Genomic DNA, 22,046 nt, shown 5'->3' with positions numbered 1-22,046 from the left:
GGTAGTAGATGCGCGCGTTGCCTACTGCCCTGCTTGCCTGCAGACGCTGATGCTGATTGCTGTTGCTGCTGTGTGATGTAGCTTGCTTGCTGTTTGGGCTTGCTGCCTCGCTGCGTGTGTTGCTGTTGCTTGCGGTAGATGGCGTGGTCGATGCATTTCGATGCCGTATGTTGCTAGCTAGCGGTGGCGTTTTGCTGTTGCTGGTAGGTGCTTGTGCTTGCTATTGCTGTTGCCGTTGTTTGCTTGTTGTGCCATAGCTGCTGGATTTTGGCGTTGCTGCCTTTGCTTAGCTGCACCTGTAGTGGCAGGTGTAGTCGCTTCCTGCTGCTAGGTAGATGCTGGCTGTTGGTGATTTCCCTGCTAGTTGCTGTTTGCCGCTGATGCCGATGCTGCTGCCGCTTGCGTCATTGATGCTAGTTGAGGTCGCTTGCTTGCCGCCGTCGCTGTCGTAGCTGTTGTAGTCGTGTCGCCACTTTCGCTGGTTGCCGTCGCCGTGTGCACGATCACCGCCTTCGTGGGTCCTCGACAAGTTCGCCGCGAGTACCACGACGCCCCGACGACCCCGAACATCTACGGATTCGTGAACGACTACCGACGCCGAAGACCGTCTGCCGACGCCGAGAGTACGACTACCGTCGACGAGACCGTGTACCACTACTTCAACTACCGGCGCGTGTACGACTACTTCCACGACGACCACGACGTCCGCTTCGACCGAACCCCTCCGATTCGCACGATCGGGGTTGTTATGGAGACCCCCTTGATAATTCGTTTTAGATTAAAGCTGTTCTGGCAAGGCCCAACTTTGGTACTACATTTGCCTAATCACTAATAAACTGCATAGGGAGTAATTAACCTGAGGAAATTTAATCAACCCCCGGGCCAGTGCTCCTCATGAGTGTTGGTCCAAACTAGAGCCGTTTGCGGGGCCAACCCGGGGCAACTCGGGAGATTTCTATCAGGCCACCGTACGCTGTGCTTATCCGTCGTGTCCTGAGAACGAGGTACGCGACTCCTATCGGGATCGTCAACACGTCGGGCGGCCTTGCTGGATTAGTTTTACCTTTGACGAAATATCTTGTGCATCGGGATTCCGGTGATGCTTTGAGTAATCTCAGAGTTGAGGTTTTCCACTAGGGAATCCGACGAGATCGCGAGCTTCGTGATTGAGGATTTCTATGTGGCTTGTGGTAATTTGTGATGGACTAGTTGGAGCACCCCTGCAGGGTTAAATCTTTTCGGAAAGCCGTGCCCGCGGTTATGTGGCAACGTGGATACTTTGTTTAACACTGGTTCTAGATAACTTGAAGTTAACTTAATTAAAATATGCCAACTGTGTGCGTAACCGTGATTGTCTCTTTCGTGAGTTCCTTCTCCGATCGAGGACACGGTGGGGTTATGTCTGACGTAGGTAGGTGTTCAGGATCATTCATTTGATCATCAGTAGTCACGTCCGCTATGCGTAGATCTTCCCCCTCTTATTTCTTGTAGTCGTAAGTTAGCCACCATATATATGCTTAGCCGCTGCTGCAACCTCACCACTTAACCATGCCTCACCTAACAAGCTTTGCTAGTCTTGATACCTTTGGAAATGAGATTGCTGAGTCCCCTGTGGCTCACAGATTACTACAACACCAGTTGCAGGTATAGGTAAAGGTTATTTGATGCGAGCGCGTTGATTGTTCAGTTGGAGTTGCTTCTTCTTCTTCTTCATCATCGATCTAGGATGGGTTCCAGGCCGGCAGCCTGGGATAGCAAGGATGGACGTCGTTCTTCTTTTGTCGTTTGTTTTTGTCCGTAGTCGGACCCTGCTCTTACTCTTGATGTTTATGTAATGTACTGATGTGACTCTGATGTAGCTTGTGGCGAGTGTAAGCCAACTCTTTATATATTTCTTCTTTTCAGTACATGTACTTGTAACGATATCCATTCCTGCGACACGACGAGATGCGCTTCTATCCCTGACGAGGCCCTCGTGCCAAATTGAGGATAGGGTCGCATCTGGGCGTGACAAGTTGGTATCAGAGCAAGGACCGACCTAGGAGCCCCCTTGATTGATCGAACTTGACCGAGTCGAGTCTAGTGAAAAACTATTTGAGTCTTAGTTATATATCGGAGAGTAGGATTCTTTTTTCTCCTTTTCTATGCTCTGGTGAGGAATCCTGACGTAATAATTTATCTACTCCTCTTCTCCCTCAAATTTTTTTTAGGATCACGCGGATATTTTTGAGATCTATATGATGCCGATGTGACGGAGTTCTGTCTTGGTGCCTCCTGTCTGACTTGATCTTCTTCCGGGGAGTTGAGCTCCAGGGGTTTCCTGAGCACATCGTTATCATTCAGATTTCTTAGTATCTCAGGACGAAGGATATTCGTAATTGCTTCAATACTAGTAGTGGCGAGATAACCCCGATGTCCCCAGTACTGGTGCAGATTGTTCGGGGGTACTGCCATACTTTGTATCGTTGTGATCACGAGGGTCTGTTTTAGATGAAGGTCCGAGATTCTTATCGTGTGTTGACGGATGGGATACAAGTGACGGGTTAGTATAGGAGTTGTGTGATGTTACTCCTTGTATCCGTGCACCAGATTGCATGACCAGATATTTCGGGAATTCATAGGTGGGAATTCAAGTAGTTGCTTATAGGATAATCTTCCAACAAATGAATGATGTTAGGTTGGGGTTCGACATCTAGTGGATTCGTTTGTTCACGGTCGACTTACAGCGGTACACGTCGTGTCTTAAAGAGTCCTTGTAGCTTGCTACGACTCGGGGACGCTTCGTATGTCAGGTGCACTGCCTTGCACTTGGTGACTACTGTAAATCGTGCCCGTGCGATCCTGTCCACAAAAATATCGAACGGAAATCTTTCTCATGAGTTTGTTCTGGCTTGTTTCATAAGCCGCACCCTTTGTTTTGTTGAATATGGTAATTCGTGTTGCTTGGATGTCAAGTGGTGATTTCAGATCTTTTTTAAGAGGTGTTCTCATATTTTTTATGAGAGTATTAATTCTTTTGCTTTATCGATTGTCATGGAAATTCCTTTTAAACCGGAGTCATCGTATCAATTCCATTCAACCGGTGTGCTTCTCTTAAGTGAATTCAACCCTCTCCAATTTGCAAGGTCCTTCTCTCATTTTATTCCGGAGTTCATCTCATCCGTCCCCAGTTGTCTTTGTTTTCCCCGCCCTCCCGCCCTTTTTCTTTAGTGATTCAATTTTCATCGAGGAGTTTTCTTTTCATTGTGCTTTCGCTGTCTGTTCTTTTCTCTCTTACCCGGTGATTCGTTGTGAAGATTCTCAGGAGCGTCGTGCTCATCTTTGTTCTTTCTTTTCATCTTTTCCGGTGAATTTAATTCAGTTCTAAGTGTTCGTTATATTCCTTTCGTCCTTGTAATTTTTTCCTGTGTTGGAAATTCTTATCTGGCATTCTGTTGTTATTTATCTCTATTCTTCCGGCGCGTTGAAGATATCCCAGTAGTTTCTTGGTCTCAGATCTTTCTTTATTTCGAGGTGCCAACCTCATCTAGTTCTCGTTATACCGGTGCAATATCTTTCCTTATAATCAGTTGTTTCAAGAGTGATTTCTTTGAGTGGGCCCATAACCCACAGGTTCTTTCCCAGGATCTTTCCTGACTCTTTTAATCGTTTTCCGGAGGTCTTTAATTCTTTTCAACTATGACGTATGTATGATTTCACCAGTCATATTCATTCTTCAAGATCAATTGGAGTTAATTCTCATATTTGGCTCAACCTTGCATTCTTCATTATTCCGGAGGTCTCAGTAATTCTTGGTGTTGTTCTAGATCATTCTCAGCTTGCTATTCGAAGGAGTGTTCCTCGTAAATCTTGCTCCGTTCTTGTGAAGATTGTCAGCTCAGCTTCGTGTTACCCTCTCATTATTTCCAATAATGAGTAATTCCTTTCGTGCTATCCGGTGCATTTCTGAGTTGTTTTTATTTCTCGTTCCTCCGAAGGCCATCATTTTAGAAGATTCTTCGTTCTCAGCTTTCAGCTTTCATCCTCAAATTTTCTCAATTGTTATCTCTTCGTTCGTCTCTCAATTATTCTGGTGTCTTGTTTAAATTTCTCTCTTAGGTGGGTCAGGATCTCTTCATTCTCATGTTTATCCATGCTTTCTTGGTATTCCCATTCAATTGGAATTCTTACCCGTGCTTCTTTCATTTTTGGCTTCAAGTGGTGCTTATCTCTTTGCCTCTTCTAGATTCATTTTTAGAGGAATAAGTTGTATGCTAGATCCATTGCTTGTCATCAATTATACTTGATGAAGGATGAGCATAACATAATTCTTATTGTTCTTCCTTCTTCCAAGAGATTTTCAATTCTTCTTCTGGAGTGGCTCTTGATATCAATTGTTTTCTCAAGTGCTTATCTTTCTTTTCCGAAGTTCCAAGTCTATCAGTATCTCTTTGTAAAGCTTCATCTATATCATTGCAAGGCCTTTAATCTTATTCATTTCTACCTTGATATCTTTGCATCATTCTTTGGTATACGGAGGTCCTTCATGGTGGTTCATCAAGGTTTCAATTCATTCTCATGTGTTCTTCAAGATTCTTGTTGGGGTACCTCTAGTATCCTTTCTCTTGCATTCATATGTGCAATTGTTCTTCCTTTATCCTTTGAGGTGGTATTATAGCCTTCTTGTTAGTGTAGGAGCCTCGAAGAGTTTTCCTTTCAAGAATGGGATAATTAAACCCACCGATTCTATGGTGTTGAGATATTTTCAACCCATGATTTCTTCATTGAGCTATCTTGGTTTGGAGTTCACCTAAAGCTTTTCCTATGGATTGTTGCTATAATGGTGCTTGTCATTAATCCAAGTTCTCAATGTATCCTTTTGGTGTAAGATTTGTTCATATCTTGTTTCTCCCAATCAATCCTTGTTTCTTTTAGTGGTTGATTGTCACCTCATATTGTTGAGATGATTTTCATAAGCCCACTACTATCTTGTTCTTTTCGTTGTTGGTGTTCCAACTACTCCGTCTATTCTTCTATCCGGAGGCTCTTCTATTCTATTGTGATGATTGTTGTCATTATTTTCTTCATTCTCTTCTTCTGTATGAGCTAGTTCATATTCTCTTGTTCCGGAGGCATTGTGATATTGCTCTTTTGGGTCTATCTTGTTGTTCTAGCAAGATCATGGTCTTCCCTTGCTCTATTTAGTTGTTTGCTATGAATATTGTCTATTTCTTCTACCTTTCGATTTTTTTTGTCCCATTTTCCTACCGAAGTGCTGCCGAAATTTTCCGTGAATTCTGGCTTCTTTCTCATATCTTTCCTCATCTCACTGCAACCTTCAAGGATCGTTGGTTTCACTCGTTTGTCAAAGAAGCGACTAAGTTTTACCTTTTACTTTTCTCATCCTCTCCCCCTTTCATTCTTGGATCTCAGGACGAGATCTTCTTGTAGTGTGGGAGAGTTGTGACAGCCCGAGACCGACGTTCCAGAAGATTCCCCCATTTATTCCGTTTTCGTCGTGTGTTTAGTTTTTATTCGTTGCATCGTCATGTAGTTGCATCATCGCATCATGCATGGCATCATGTCATCTGTGTTTTATCGGTGTTGTTTGTTGCTTCGTGTTGTTGGGTGTTAGTGTTTCGTGAGTGACGTCGTTTGTTGGCGCGATGAGAGAGGGAGCGTGAGAGCCACCGCTAAACCCCGTTGCACCGCCGACCTAAACCTTCTCCCCTCCTCTCCCCTCCTAAGTTCTTTTGTGGTTTTGCTAAAGATTTCTAACTTTACCCCTCTTCCAAAATATTCGTCTTCTTTTTTAAAAAAAGTCCTTTTATTAAATGTAGGGGCAACCCTTAGGTTTTATTTTAACTCTCCGTTGGTTTTATTTTAAAACCCTCCCATTTTATTTTCTCTTTTAAAAGGCTTTTATTTATTCTTGGGATAAAGAGGTTTTAATTAATTCTTTTAAAAAGGGGTTATTTTATTTTTTCTTGTTAAAAGAGTTCTAATTTAATTCTTCAAAAGGGTGTTGATTTTTAAATCTTAAAAGGGTTTTGGTTTTTTTAATTCCTTTAAGAAGGGTTTTATTTTAAATCTTAAAAGGGTTTCATTTGTATTGTTTAAAAATGCCCAAGCTACTTTAGAGTTGGGGTATAATTTTCAAAGGGGGTAAAACATTTACTTTATTCTTTTTTTTGTGTTAAAAAGCCTTTCTTTAATTATGAGTTCTGTTTTAAAAAGTAAAAAAAAAACCTTTAGAGGAGGCCCAGCCGGCCGAAGGCCAAGCCAGGCCTCCAACCCTAGCGAGAGAGGGGGAGCCTCTCGTTCCTCTGCCTGCCAGCGCCTTCTCCCTCCCGATCCCGAGCGTCCTCCCCAGCGCCGCCTCTTCCCCAGCGCCATGGCCGCCACCTCGCCTCTGTTCCCTGTGCCCCAGCGCCCCCTCCTGCCGCCGCCTTCTCCTCCCGCGTCGCGCCGCCGCCTCCGACAGCCCTGCGCGCCGCCCTCGCTCGCCGCCGACCTCGTCCGTCCTGCTGCCGCCGCCGACTTGCCGCCCAGCGCCCCTACGCCATGGCCTCCCCTGCCCGAGCGTCGCGCCGGCAGCCCCGAGCCTCCCGCCGGTCGCCGCCAAGCCCCTCCTGCCGCCTCCTCCTCGTCCCGAGCGCGCCGCCCCTGTGCCCGAGGCCCGCTGCTGCCGCCGCCGGCGCCCGACCTGCGCGCCGCCCTGCCGTGCCCGTCGCCGCGGCCTCCCCGCGAAGGAGCTCGCCGGCCCCGAGCCGCCGCCATGGTCGCCCCTGCTTCCCCAGGCCGAGCTCTTCGCCCCGCCGGCCTCGCCCCCTGGTCGTCCTCGCCGGCCTCCCGTTCGCCGCCCCGTCGTGCTCGCCGGACCGCCGTTCCTTGCCGACGCCGAGGTAGCACGCCGTTGTGCCACGACCTCTCGTTTTGATGTTGCTCGCATTGATGCTTGCATGTTGCTGTTAGACTGCTAGGCCGTGGTTGCGTTTTGCTATGCTGCTATTCCTGCTGCCGGTAGTAGATGCACGCGTTGCCTGCTGCCCTGCTTGCCTGCAGACGCTGATGCTGATTGCTGTTGCTGCTGTGTGATGTAGCTTGCTTGCTGTTTGGGCTTGCTGCCTCGCTGCGTGTGTTGCTGTTGCTTGCTGTAGATGGCGTGGTCGATGCATTTCGATGCCGTATGTTGCTAGCTAGCGGTGGCGTTTTGCTGCTGCTGGTAGGTGCTTGTGCTTGCTATTGCTGTTGCCGTTGTTTGCTTGGTGTGCCATAGCTGCTGGATTTTGGCGTTGCTGCCTTTGCTTAGCTGCACCTGTAGTGGCAGGTGTAGTCGCTTCCTGCTGCTAGGTAGATGCTGGTTGTTGGTGATTTCCCTGCTAGTTGCTGTTTGCCGCTGATGCCGAGGCTGCTGCCGCTTGCGTCATTGATGCTAGTTGAGGTCGCTTGCTTGCCGCCGTCGCTGTCGTAGCTGCTGTAGTCGTGTCGCCACTTTCGCTGGTTGCCGTCGCCGCGTGCACGATCACCGCCTTCGTGGGTCCTCGACAAGTTCGCCGCGAGTACCACGACGCCCCGACGACCCCGGACATCTACGGATTCGTGAACGACTACCGACGCCGAAGACCGTCTGCCGACGCCGAGAGTACGACTACCGTCGACGAGACCGTGTACCACTACTTCAACTACCGGCGCGTGTACGACTACTTCCACGACGACCACGACGTCCGCTTCGACCGAACCCCTCCGATTCGCACGCGTCGAAGGTATACCGATGGGACATGTCGTGTACCGCGTGCTAGTGATGTACGGATGGGTGTGTTGTACAAGTTGAATGCATGTATGCACCGTATTTATGCACCGTTTGTTTGCACCGTTTATTTGCCGTGCACGTCGTCTTCCTTTTCGTCGAGCCATCGACACATGGGAACCCGAGATACGGGATCACCCCATCGTTATTTTCCGTTCCCGCACGCGTTCGTATACGTTGGCACCGGTTTCTCCTCGAGTTATCGCGACCCGAACGTTGCCGTGGCATCGTTTCCGATTCGCCGCCTTGTTTTCCTCTCGCTCGCCATGGCGACATCATGCTTATTTCCCTCCTTGTCGTGATGTTTGAACCCGCATGCATAACGGATTCATGGCATATTTATTTTGTGTTGCTTGTTCTTGTGTCGTAGCTCCGTTCAAAGCCCGACGTGCTGTCGACTAGGTTGTCATGAAGGTTCATCACTCACCCCTTGCCATGTTAACAACATTTAATATTGCCGGGATAATTAACGGGAGTGAATTAAATATTTAAGCGTGGAGTTTCGTCGATATGCAACCCGTTGCATATCGAGCTTCATTTAATGTGTAGTGTATGTGTGAGATGTTTTGCCGTGCCATCCCGTGCATCGATGACCTGTTCATGCATCAGATTAGGGTTGCATCATGTATTGCTTTGTGGTGGTGAATACTTGTGTTGATGTTTGTTTCCGGTTTGCCCGTCTAGATAGAGTTCCGCAAGCGTGTCGGAATGTGAGGACCGTTCGACTACGTGGGTTCGCCGACTTCACCGAGTTGTTCTTCTTCCAAGCGGGATCTCTGGCAAGATGATCATTTCCCCAAATACCATTACTATCATTGCCATGCTAGTTTTATCGCTGATATCGATTATGTCTCGTTGCCTACCACATGTTAAATATCAGCCTTTCGACAATGCCATGATCACCTTCAACCTGTTTGACCTAGCAAACCACTGAATGGCTATGTTACCGCTTGCTTAACCCTGTTGTTAGTGTTGCTAGTTGCAGGTGCCGTTGCTTCCATGTGAAAGCATGGGTTCCTTGTTATATCACCTTATATGAATGCTATTTAATTTAATGCACCTATATACCTGGTAAAGGTGGAAGGCTCGGCCTTTCTAGCCTGGTGTTTTGTTCCACCTTTGCCCCCTTAGTTTCGGCTACCGGTGTTATGTTCCATAAACGAGCGCTCCTAACACGATCGGGGTTGTTATGGAGACCCCCTTGATAATTCGTTTTAGATTAAAGCTGTTCTGGCAAGGCCCAACTTTGGTACTACATTTGCCTAATCACTAATAAACTGCATAGGGAGTAATTAACCCGAGGAAATTTAATCAACCCCCGGGCCAGTGCTCCTCATGAGTGTTGGTCCAAACTAGAGCCGTTTGCGGGGCCAACCCGGGGCAACTCGGGAGATTTCTATCAGGCCACCGTACGCTGTGCTTATCCGTCGTGTCCTGAGAACGAGGTACGCGACTCCTATCGGGATCGTCGACACGTCGGGCGGCCTTGCTGGATTAGTTTTACCTTTGACGAAATATCTTGTGCATCGGGATTCCGGTGATGCTTTGAGTAATCTCAGAGTTGAGGTTTTCCACTAGGGAATCCGACGAGATCGCGAGCTTCGTGATTGAGGATTTCTATGCGGCTTGTGGTAATTTGTGATGGACTAGTTGGAGCACCCCTGCAGGGTTAAATCTTTTCGGAAAGCCGTGCCCGCGGTTATGTGGCAACGTGGATACTTTGTTTAACACTGGTTCTAGATAACTTGAAGTTAACTTAATTAAAATATGCCAACTGTGTGCGTAACCGTGATTGTCTCTTTTGTGAGTTCCTTCTCCGATCGAGGACACGGTGGGGTTATGTCTGACGTAGGTAGGTGTTCAAGATCATTCATTTGATCATCAGTAGTCACGTCCGCTATGCGTAGATCTTCCCCCTCTTATTTCTTGTACTCGTAAGTTAGCCACCATATATATGCTTAGCCGCTGCTGCAACCTCACCACTTAACCATGCCTCACCTAACAAGCTTTGCTAGTCTTGATACCTTTGGAAATGAGATTGCTGAGTCCCCTATGGCTCACAGATTACTACAACACCAGTTGCAGGTACAGGTAAAGGTTATTTGATGCGAGCGCGTTGATTGTTCAGTTGGAGTTGCTTCTTCTTCTTCTTCATCGATCTAGGATGGGTTCCAGGCCGGCAGCCTGGGATAGCAAGGATGGGACGTCGTTCTTCTTTTGTCGTTTGTTTTTGTCCGTAGTCGGACCCTGCTCTTACTCTTGATGTTTATGTAATGTACTGATGTGACTCTGATGTAGCTTGTGGCGAGTGTAAGCCAACTCTTTATATATTTCTTCTTTTCAGTACATGTACTTGTAACGATATCCATTCCTGCGACACGACGAGATGCGCTTCTATCCCTGACGAGGCCCTCGTGCCAAATTGAGGATATGGTCGCATCTGGGCGTGACAAGCAACCCATGAAGTTTTGGGATACTGCTCAGGTTTCCAATAAGATCCATCAGCATTCAATTTCCTCTCAAAGGCAATTCCTTCTTTCCTCGGGTTCCTGTTCAAGATCTGCTTTTTGAGCACATCACAAAGGATTTGATGTCCTTTGAGGCTTTTGTACATGCCTGTTACGTACAATTCCTTCAACCCTGCATTTTCATCAGTGACATTTGTGTTTTCCTCAAGTGAGGAAATAGACACAACAGGTGCAGTCGAAGTATTTGTAGCAGTGGTAGCATTTGAAGATTCTGGTGAAGAATTAGCAGTTTCACGATCAATGCATTTAAGACATGGAGGAATAAATTCAACTTGACTAGCGCTGATCTGTTGAGCTAGTAATGAATCATTTTCCATATGAAGATCATCATAAGACATCCTCAGCTTCTCAAGATCAAGCTTCCTTTGAAGAAATTCGTAGGAAAGCATCTCATGATCAGTGAGGAGTGTATCATAACGATCCTGAAGAATATCAAATCTAGACTGAAGATTTTTCATATCATCAGCGAGGATTTGATTAAGGTTCATTTCATCATTCAACAGATCATCACTTTTGTCTAGCAGTTTTTGAAGCTTTTCCAGAGCAGTTTGTTGTTTAGTGGCAATGATGGCAAGTTTACTGTAACTGGGTTTTTTGTAATCATCATGTTCACAGTCACTTGAATCAGATGAGGAGGCATTATGTGATACCTTTGAACCTTTTGCCATGAAGCAATAGGTTGGAGCGAAGTCATCAGCATAGTCATCAGTATGGATGGTGCACTCATTTTCTTCAAGATTGAAGATTGACTTGCTGACGAAATTGGTTGCTAGTGCAAGACTAGCCTGTCCGGATTCTGAATCTTCTCCAGAGCCTTCTTCATCATCACATTCTTCTGATTCTGCCTCGGAATCCATTTCCTTGCCAATAAGTGCCCGAGCCTTTCTGAAACTAGTCTTCTTGTGTGAGGAGGACTTTGAAGATGAGGATTTTGAAGATTTCTTCTTCTTCTTTGAGTCATCAGAACTGTCATCCTTGTATTTCTTCTTCTTTGATTCCTTTCCCCAGCGAGGACAATCAGCAATGTAATGACCTGATTTCTTGCACTTGTGACAGGTCTGTTTCTTGTAGTCCTCAGATGCAGATTCTGATTTCCTCATGTCTCTTCTTGATGATTTACCGAACTGGCCTCGTCGTGTAAATCTCTGGAATTTCCTCACAAGCATTGCAAGTTCCTGACCAAATTCTTCAGGGTCACAACTGCTGTCATCTGTGTCTTCTTCTTCAGATGAGGAAATTGCTCTTGCCTTCAGTGCACGTGGTCTGGAATAGCTTTGTCCATATAGATCTCTCTTTTCTTCTAGCTGGAATTCATGAGTATTTAGCCTTTCAAGGATATCAGCAGGATCTAGCATCTTGTAGTCTGGTCTTTCTTGGATCATCAGAACTAAAGTGTCAAATGAAGAATCCAAAGATCTCAGCAGTTTCTTCACAACTTCGTGATCAGTGATGTCTCGAGCTCCCAGTGCTTGCAGTTCATTTGATATGTCAGTGAGGCGATCAAAGGTGTCTTGGCAGCTTTCATTTTCATGTCTCTTGAAGCGATTGAAGAGATTGCGAAGAATATCAACACGAGAGTCGCGTTGGGTTGATACTCCTTCATTTACCTTGCACAGTCTCTCCCAGATCAGTGTTGCAGAGCCTAAGGCACTTACTCTTCCAAACTGGCCAGGGCTCAGATGACCACAGATGATGTTCTTCGCTTGAGAATCGAGTTGCTTGAATTTCTTCACATCAGCTGCAGTGACACTAGCAGAAATGATGGGAACACCATTTTCCACAATATACCAGAGATCATTGTCTATAGCTTGTAGATGCATTTGCATTTTGTTCTTCCAGAAGGGAAAATTCTTTCCCTCGTAGGTAGGACATGCTGCAGTCACCTTAAACATGCCTGCAGTCGACATAACTAAAACTCCAGGTGGTTAAACCAAAATCACACAGAACAAGGGAGTACCTTGCTCTGATACCAATTGAAAGTGCGTTATATCGACTAGAGGGGGGGTGAATAGGAGATTTTTAGAATTTCATCACTGAGGAAATTCCTTTTGAGGAAATTCCTCACTGGTGACTAACTTACAGCGGAAACAGTTAAGTATCAGTTGTGCAATCGTTCACAACAGCAGTATTACAGAGTGAAGATTATGAAAACAGATTGCACAGCAAGCAGGCACGCAGAATACAGATGATGATTAACTCAAGTGAAGAATTTGGGGTTGAGGAAATTCAGAGAAAGTCTTCAGCAAATTCTTCAAACAGTTACAGTGAAAGTCATCAACACATAATACAGAGAATGTAAAGAGTTGAGGAATTATAACCCAATTCTTGGTGAAGACTGTTGTTGATGACCCAGTTCCAACTGCTGTGACAGTTGTACATCTGGTTTGGAGCGGCTTGGTATTGAAACCAAAGGACACCCAGTCCCGGGACACACAGTCCCTACCGTACTCTCCTTGAGCTAAGGACACACAGTCCTCGCCCAACACTCGTGGTAAGTCTTCAGGGCAGACTTCCAAACCCTCACAAACTCGGTCACCTGGCGATCCACAATTGACTGCTGGATTGCTCTGGACCATGACGCCTAACCGTCTGGAGGATGCACAGTCCTCAAAGGTAAAAGGCTTCAGTCCCACACAGGAACAACTTCTTCAGTGATGCTCAATCACTAGGTTTGGTTTGTGGTTTCAGTGGGTGGTGTATTTCCTCACTGATGATTTACTCTCGAAAGCTCTGAGGAATTTGGGTTGCTCTTATGACAAGTGTCGGTTTCTAACTGAGCAGCCAACCAGCTAGTGGTTGTGGGGGCGGCTATTTATAGCCTGGGAGCATCCCGACATGATTTGACATTAATGCCCTTAAATAATATGACCGTTGGAGTGGATAAGATCAATGACTTGGCGTGGCTTATCGAAACGGTCGGGACTCTCAACTGTGAGAGTCCTCATGTCACTCATATTCCTCACTTGAGGCTTTTGGTAGGATTTGGCTTGGGTTGAGCATCATGAGGAAATTCATTCCATAGCGTTACTTTGACCCCCTTTAACAGTACGGTGTTCCTATTCATCAAATGCGAAGAAAGTAAAACAGAAAACGTAAATCTTCATGCTTCAATTTCTTCAGAACGATTTTCTTCAGGAACCACCGATCTTCTCAATATCAATATCTTCATGAGGAATATCAATTTCATCGCAAATTCTTCGCGATTCATTTCTTCAGCTTCAGATCAATTTGTTCAACTGAAGACATATATTTTTAGGGGTCGATATTCTTCAAATATCTCAAACTCCTCAATGACTTATAGATCCTGTGTACACTTAAAAACACATTAGATACTTAACCTATAAGTCTTCAAACCACCAAAATCACTAAGGGGCACTAGATGCACTTACAATGACATTTCACCATGTTATGGGCCTAAGGAAAGGCGTCATGGAGTAATAAGTAGATGATGGGTTTCTAGAGTAAAAAAACTTAAACCCTAGTTTATGCATTATTTCATAAGGGACTGATTTGGATCCACACGTTTCATGCTATGGTTAGATTTATCTTAATTCTTCTTTTGTAGTTGCGGATGCTTGCGAGAGGGGGTAATCATAAGTGAGTTGCTTGTTCAAGTAAGAACAACACCTTAGCACTAGTCCACCCACATATCAAATTATCAAAATAACGAACACGAATCAACTCAACATGATGAACATGACTAGATGGAAATTCCCATTTATCCGTGGAAGCGCTTTACTTCATATAAGAGTACTTTCAGGCATGTCCTTTGCTACAAAAAGGATTGGGCTATCTTGTTGCACACTTGCTACTATCGTTACTTGTCACTTGTTACGAATTATCTTGCTACAAAACTATCTATCACTATTACTCACATCACTTGCAGAGAATACAAAACTATTTATCATTATACTCATCTTGACATGCAGCACCATGGACATGATCCCCATCCTCTTTGTCATAAAATCCATGATCAACACCTTGAGCTCGACCTCCACAGCCATGACCTCCACCCCTGCCTCTCCTGGAGGCCATGATAAACAACCTTTTTTATCATCGAGTTCTCTAAACTCCTCATACCAATGGCTCATCATACCACACGCATGAAACAAAGTTGGTAGCTTCTCAAACTTCACCTACTAGAATTCCATCTCCCCGATGGTGTTGAACTTTATGAATCGGATTAGTTTTTTGTTTACATCCAACTTCACCCTAACTTTGATAAACTCTCCTACGAAGCATATGGATCGCCAATCCGACGAGTTAAGTTTACCACAAAAGCCATATTCCTCAGCACTCCATCTGGTTCATGAGCCTACCTGTCAGCCATCGTCATGGACTTAAACCTTGGTTTGTTGGGGATATCACTGTCCTTCTAACTATCCAACTACATGTTGGTTCTCAAAATAAGTTATTTATAAGCCGCATTATGATGACCTGAATTTGCACGTGTTCTTGTCGGCCTTAAAAATATTAGGATTATTTTTAACACAGTACAGACGCGTGTATACACGCGCATACTCATCCCTTAAACACACGCACCCTATCCATGAGCATCTTCGAGAGACTGAGCCGACATATCATCCTGAGATTTTACGAATTCGTCGTAGGCGCATCATAGTCGACAGGGGTGTCTCCTGCCACTAAACGTCACCGTAGGTGCCTCGAGTCGATAGGAACGTCTCCTGCCACTAAGCACATTAAAAAGTTTAGCAACTAAAACCCCCAATGCATTGATACTTAACTTGTTGTTGCTAAGTATTCCTCATTTAATGATTTTGCAACTAAAATTGTTCATTCACTGCTGTGATTTTTTTCATTTAAGTGTTTTGACTAGGTTCACGTGTTTAGCATTGTTTCTTTTTAGGATCACCACACTCATCTCTCTCCTATTAGTTTCCCACATCAGATTTTTTTTACCAACATAAAAGCCTTAGCATCTGTACAAGATGGATCTCTGAGAGGGGCCTGAGCACCGCCCAAGTAACATAGATACTCTCTCCTTTTCGGTTTATAGGGTTCATCTCAAAAATTTAAAATTTCCAATATATTAGGTTCATTTCAAGTATGAATGAGTTAAAGTGCTTTGAGTCTCATACTATATTTAATTCAAAGAGATAAAAGAAAGAAAATTAGTGATTATGCATGCATCTTTTTCTACATGCATCATGCCATTCTAATGAGAGGGAAATGCTACATTTATTGCTTTGAAAATCAAATATGCGAAAAATATTTTATTGACTAGTTAAAACTAATATCATCTAGTCACAATTCATCTTAGTTGCTCAGATTTCAGATTTATGCCTTATAAACACACACGAAAGACGAAAGGAGTGAGTAGTTTAATCAGTCGCAAGCTTGCCGCTAAACGACAGAGACGGTGAAAGTTCCGATGCCGATTAATAAGAAAGCATTTCCTTCAAATTGATAGAGTATCGGTAGCAAAACACGTGTTAGAAGGCAGGTACATCCTCTGTTGTGTTGTGTTCATAGGGAGCAGTAAAGCAATAGGATAATGGAGCCGTCCAGATCAATTCCAAATCCATGGCCGGCCGGGCCGCGTTCCCCCTCCGCACTCGCACTTCCACGCGCACCCTTCTTGAACTCCGGCCGGCCCCAGTTCATCTGAATACTACTACTACTACCACCACTTACCTTCCGATGATGCATCCATCCCCTTTCGTCTTCGTGCTCAATCGCACTTGGACACGCATACTAATACTAGGCGCCCAGCCTTGTTCATCTGTTTGAGGATGCTAACCCACGGCCAAGAAGACGAGCAGGAGCAGGACAGTACCATGGTGGTGGCGGTGGTGTGCCTGCAGGCGCAGCGGGTCGCCGGCATGCCCGCCTCCGTCGGCCAGGTCGAGCTAACATGCCGTCTTCTTCAACATCCTCTTGATGATCTTGGTGATGATGGCGTGGATGACTATCATGGAGCAAGGGCGGCTCAGCGTGCTTCTGCCTCCGTCTCCGGTGGCGGCGGCGGCGACTTCCACAGCCAGGTGCTCCTGCTCCACTGCGGCGCCATCACCCCCTCCCTCAAAGCCGTCCTCACCGTCTCCCTGAGACGCCCAGGACAACGGCACCATCATCAGCAGCAGCACCTCGAGGTCCACCTCGGCGCCGAGCGGCCGGGTGTCCTCACCTACCCGCTCACCGGCGCCGCGGCCGGGGCCCTGCTCACCCTCGTGCTCCACCGCAAGCTTCTCTCGCTACCGCCATCTGCGACAGCCACTCGCTGCTGCCTGCCGCTGCCAGCATGTTGCCGCCAGCGACGGTGGGGGAACAACACCAACAAGAGTCACAACCACCACCACCACCACCAGCAGCAGCATGGCATACAGTACGACTCTGGCGACGAGTCGTCGGCCGGCTTCATCGTCATCGAGAAGGAGCTCAGGCAGCCGCCCTCCGAGAGCCTGCCCACCACCGCCGCCGACGGCAACATTGAACAAGAGAACATGAAACTGGATCAAGAAGAACTGGACAGGGTCGAGGACGAGTTCCTAGCCATGCTCGAGCTGTCTGCCGACACCACCACCTGTGTCGACTTCGACTTCGACCGCGACCTGCGCCTATACCTTGACAAACTCGTCAGGGAAGCTGAGGCCGAGCTTGGCAATGCCAGCACCACCCATCTTCCCAACGCTTCTGCTGCATCCCATGTAAATTATTGATGCAAACAGGCAAAATTAAGATGACAGTTTTCTGAATTTCATATGCATTTTTTTTAAGCATACGGTTTCTAGCTGAATGTAATGTGCATTTTGGATCTAGCTGGTTCGCAGTCCCCCTCCCACCTCCGCTAACAAGCCAATCAACTCTACTATGCTGCTATAGAGCATGTAACAAGAGATTAATAGGCAGGAACTCAAGTAGTAGCAAAAATTAAGACACAACGCATTATATTCAGATCACTAGCCACTATATTGTATAATAATAACAGTGTTGTACAACAACTCATCTTTTTTGCTGAAAAGATCAAACCCCAATATGTGGCCATACGAAAGAATTCACTTCTGTTGATCTAAAGGCAGATCCATCCAAGGCCACAGCTGGTATTTCTCTGTATGCCCATTCAGACTTCAGAGTAGACTCACCAAAATAAGTCTCTTTTTCACTTGTATTTCTCCATTATGCGCCGGGCTTCTTCGGCGGGGTCGTCTGACGGAGGACTGTCTCCTTCATCCACGCTCCTGGAGCCCTCTTTCGGGTTCATTGCCAGGAAGGCGAAGTATATAAGCCCCATCATCGCCTGCACCATCAGACCAATAATTAATCTGACTTGAGAAACCACAGAAAGTTGCAGCAAGAAGATACAACAGGCCAAGCGAATTCTGTTTATTAAACATTCTTGAGATGTAGCGAACATATAAATTAGCGATACTGAGCATTGTGCACGACACATTGCTAATTAAGAGTTGACAGATGAGTCATGTCAAGAATGTTGTGGGGGTACATACCAGTACAAACAATGCGGTGGAAATGACCGACTTGAGCAGAAAAAGGGCGACAGACGCAGCAACAAATGTCACACCTATCCTAGCAATTGGGCGTGGAACTGAACCCTGTCGCACATCAGAATAGAAGGGCAAACTCATTTAGTTTCAAAGTCAACCAACCACACTCCAGTATATTTTTTCCGCCAGAAGTAAAATTCAGTCGAATGAAGTGACATACATACTAAATGGGTAAGCAAGAATGACATACTGGGACAAGAGCACTTCCAGCATCCACAGCTTCCTTACCGACCCTCCATGTTGTTTGAATAGCTGTAGTGATATGCAGGAGTGTCAGATAAATAGATATTCCGAATTTCATCATGAAATAGAAAAAGACAAGGCCACAGGACATTAGCGCTAGCAGGATCGGGGCACAGCATAAAGGCATCCTTGGGAAAATAAGCACCAACACATGAGGTAAGGATGCATGTGAATATATATCATGGAACACACACACCAAATATATAGTAAGAAAACTACAGAAGGGGCAGAAGGAACTAATTAAGTCGTGATACCACACCCTGGAACGAACAGGACCACTCCATCGTGTGATGAGAAGAAACTAGGAGCATCTCTTAGTTTAATCTTTGTGTTCGCGGACGCTTGTGGACAATCAGACACTGTCCGCTTGCATCCCTATATGTGCATACTTGGGAGTGCTGTACGTGTTGAGTGTGTAGAAGTGTTTGTTTCAGACTTTGAGTGCGATGGGGGTGATATACGTTGATAAGTACTATATATCAGGCCTGTTGTGTTGGCCAAGAATTTGGAATTCATCATGATGGAAAACATGAGTGCATCACGTTTTAAGTGAAATTTCACTTAATTTCTTACCTGGCGGACAAGAAAACACGAAAAGGGTTGTGTCTCGATGCATTGATAGGAAAAGAAGGGTTTGTACGTTACAGACCCGAGATGTAATACATGTTCAGTATAAGAAAGTGGGATGGGAGTTAACATGAACTTGCATGAGAGCTGAATTTTCAGTTGCTGCTCAAAAAACAAACAGTAGGCAGCATGCTTACTCGCGCTGGCATACATAATAAATAAATAACCCCCAAACAAACAATAGAGACAAGTAGCACATATCATTAACACCAAGTAGGAGTATATCTGATGTGTAGGAGATGAGAGGAGATTCATTCAGAACAGTTAATTCAGTGACACGGAATCGATTCAGAATCTTCTTGTGTCGTAGTTTCAAATAATCCAAAATATAAATATATAGCAGCACTACACGCAAACGGATTGGATAATTAATCAAATTAAGCAAGCAGGGAAGGGGAGGGGAGGGGAGGGGATGGACCTTTGGAGAGGTTGGACTGCGCGGAGGCGACGACCAGGAGCCGTGAGTTTGGGCGGAGAAGGCGCGTGCGAGGGGTAGGGCGGCGTGCGCCGGCTGGCCAGCACCAATTCAGGGGACGGTGAGGGGTAGAAGGCATGGCGGCTGGAAGGAGGCGGGCGGCGGCGGGAGCCATGGCGATGCGGTTGTGACCTCCCGTCCCCAAATTCAGAGGAGAGGCCAGGCCAGGCGAGCGTGTATCCACCAGATGCACCGATACATTATGGGCCATTGGATGTGAAAGGAAGGGACACGATGCAGCTAATGCGTGGACTCCTGGCACATTTGTAGAAGGAACCTCTTAGTTCAGGTGATTGTACTAATTTGCTTCCTAAGAGCATCTCCACCCCTCCCAACCCGTGCGCAACCCCCGAAAAAACGACCCAGTCGCGCCTTCAGGACGCCGAATTCCGCCGGTTCGGCCCATTTTTTGGCCCGGCGATCCGAGGCAGAACCCAACGCACTCGGGGCGCTTGGTGGCTCCAACGGAAGGAAAAGTGGAGTGTGGGCCGTCACCATCACATGAGAAACGCCTTTTCCCGCCCAGATTCGGCTCGTGAGCGGTAGGAAGACACTTCCCAGTTCGTCGCTGTGTAGATCCCGGTGCCACCCACCTACCCACTACCGCTGCTCCGCCTCTAGAAAGGTCGTGTCGATCCCCGTCGGAAAGAGAGGGTTTCGCCGCAACATCCTCCATCCCGCTCCTGGATGAGCTCTCGAGAACTCTGAGCACATAGGCGGGGATACCGGCGGCTGTCCACCCACCATGCACGAAAGGTGTTCGGCAATGGACCCCGACGAAGAGGAGGCGTTCGCAGCTCTGATGGAGGAGGAAGCCAAGGCCGACACCGACGACAAAGAGCATCTCATGATCCTTGCCACTCTGTCCGGCCTGTTCGCGGAGAATGCAAAGCCGCAGAAAGGTGGCTCGGCAGCGGGCCGCCACAAGAGCAAACAGAGGCATCGAATGTAGGGCTATTGCTTACCCTACGCCGACTACTTCGTCGACGCTCCACTTCACGGCGAGAAAGTATTTTGGCGTCGTTATCGGATGGGCCAGAAACTCTACCTCAAGATTGTAAATGACATCCGGGAGTTTGATAGATATTTCATTTTGCAAGAACGATTGCACCGGCATAGTTGGATTCTCTGCACTCTAGAAGTGCACGACAGTTATGAGGATTCTTGCATACGGAGCTCTCGGTGATATACATCAAGACTATGGATGCATGGTCGAGTCCACCACCATTGAGTGTTTGTACAAGTTTTCTAGTGAAGTGGTGGCAGTGTTTGGTCCACAATACTTGCAATCACCCAATGCCGAAGACACCGCTCGAATTCTAGCATAGAATGCAGTAAGAGGATTTCCTGGGATGCTTGGAAGTATCGACTACATGCATTGGGCATGAAAACTCTCCATTTGCTTGGCATGGGATGTACAAAGGCGCCAAAGGAGCTTGTAGTGTGGTACTTGAGGCAGTGGCCACACTGGACCTTAGAATTGGAACTCCTTCGGTATGCCAGGAACTCACAATGACGTCAACGTACTGTAGTGCTCGAATGTCTTTGCCAAGATTGTTGAAGGTCATGCTTCTCCGGTGAACTTCGAGGCAATGGGCGCCACTACAATAAGGGATACTACCTAGCAGATGGCATCTATCCAAGATGGTCCACATTTGTGAAGACTATCTCAAACCTTGTGCCACGAGGCAAGAACTCCTACTTTGTTAAGTGTCAAGAGGCTTGCAGGAAGGATGTCGAGCGGGCATTTGGTATGCTCCAATCTTGATTTGATGTTGTCCGGTACCCCGCTCTGACCTGGTCAAAATCTCAGATGTGGGAGTTGATGAACTGTTGTGTCATCTTGCACAAAATGATCATTGAGAGCGAGCAGGAGGAGGCAACGTTTGACACTGAACCATATTTCAGGCAGGGTCATCTTGTAGTTGTTGATCACCAAGTACCGGCATCGTGGGCTGCCTTCCTCAAAATGCGTCAAGAGATCCGAGACCCACGGTGCATCAAGAACTACATCATGATCTGCTGGAGCACCTACGGAGGCTCAAGGGCAACGCCTAGCTTCGATGTGTTTTGATTTATGTTCAAATTATTAGGTTACTTTGTTGAACTATTTGATCTGTATTGATTTCTATGATGAACCATGTGATAAAAAATAGTTGTTGAATTTGTGCCGAAGTGTGCCGAATTTGGACCGAATTTGAGTTTGAAATCAACGGTTGGGGGCCAAAATTAGGGCGATGATGCTTGTGATCTGCGTTGGGTTTTCCATGAAGAGGAATGGGCTATCGCAACATAATGCGGGTAAGTATTTCCCTCGATTAAGAAATCATGGTTTATCGAACCAATAGGAATATCAATCCTCAACCGTTTTCAGTGGCTGCACACTGTTGGGTTCTACCGTAGGCGCATCACATGCAAATTAAAATTTTCCTACACGAAGAACAACCAAGAACATGATACGGAGATGGATCATAGACTATTACCACTAGACATGTAGTGCCGTGCAGCAGAAGTAGATGTGGTAGCGTGTCCGCGTGGTCTGTCTCCTCCTCGTCCGATCACCCTCGAACAGTCGGTCGTCGGATCCCTCTCCCACTAACAGTCGGTCGCCGGATCGCACGTAGAGGTTTGCTGAAGCGGCGCATGTGCATCGTCTCAAACGGTATCCACGCATGCAGGAGGAACACTGTGCGGCGGACTACTAGGTCGGGATCACACAGTTGGTGGTGGCGAGTGGAGGTGACTAGGGGTAACACATGCACAACCCCGATGACGGTGCCGAAGCGATCAATTGATTAAGTGTGTCGCACCTCCACTATATATAGGCGTCCGACACAGGCTCAAATCTTGGGCCTCGCACG

At 46.5% G+C, this 22,046-nt stretch overlaps 1 protein-coding gene across 1 annotated transcript; it reads right to left on the bottom strand.

Annotated features, from left to right (window-relative positions):
• Positions 1-17,228: 17,228 nt before the first annotated feature.
• Positions 17,229-19,406, bottom strand: LOC123412310. Its single transcript, XM_045105265.1, has 4 exons — positions 19,129-19,406; positions 18,031-18,092; positions 17,784-17,888; positions 17,229-17,575 (listed from the first exon to the last, which is right to left on the bottom strand). The coding sequence occupies exons 1-4, from the start codon at positions 19,394-19,396 to the stop codon at positions 17,438-17,440; spliced, it is 573 nt and encodes a 190-aa protein (XP_044961200.1). The 5' UTR covers positions 19,397-19,406; the 3' UTR covers positions 17,229-17,437.
• Between the last annotated feature and the right edge of the window lie 2,640 nt (positions 19,407-22,046).

The sequence above is a fragment of the Hordeum vulgare genome, chromosome 7H (genome assembly GCF_904849725.1).
Source record: "Hordeum vulgare subsp. vulgare chromosome 7H, MorexV3_pseudomolecules_assembly, whole genome shotgun sequence".
Taxonomy (NCBI): Eukaryota; Viridiplantae; Streptophyta; class Magnoliopsida; order Poales; family Poaceae; genus Hordeum; species Hordeum vulgare.
This window is presented reverse-complemented; position numbering and strand designations above follow the sequence as displayed.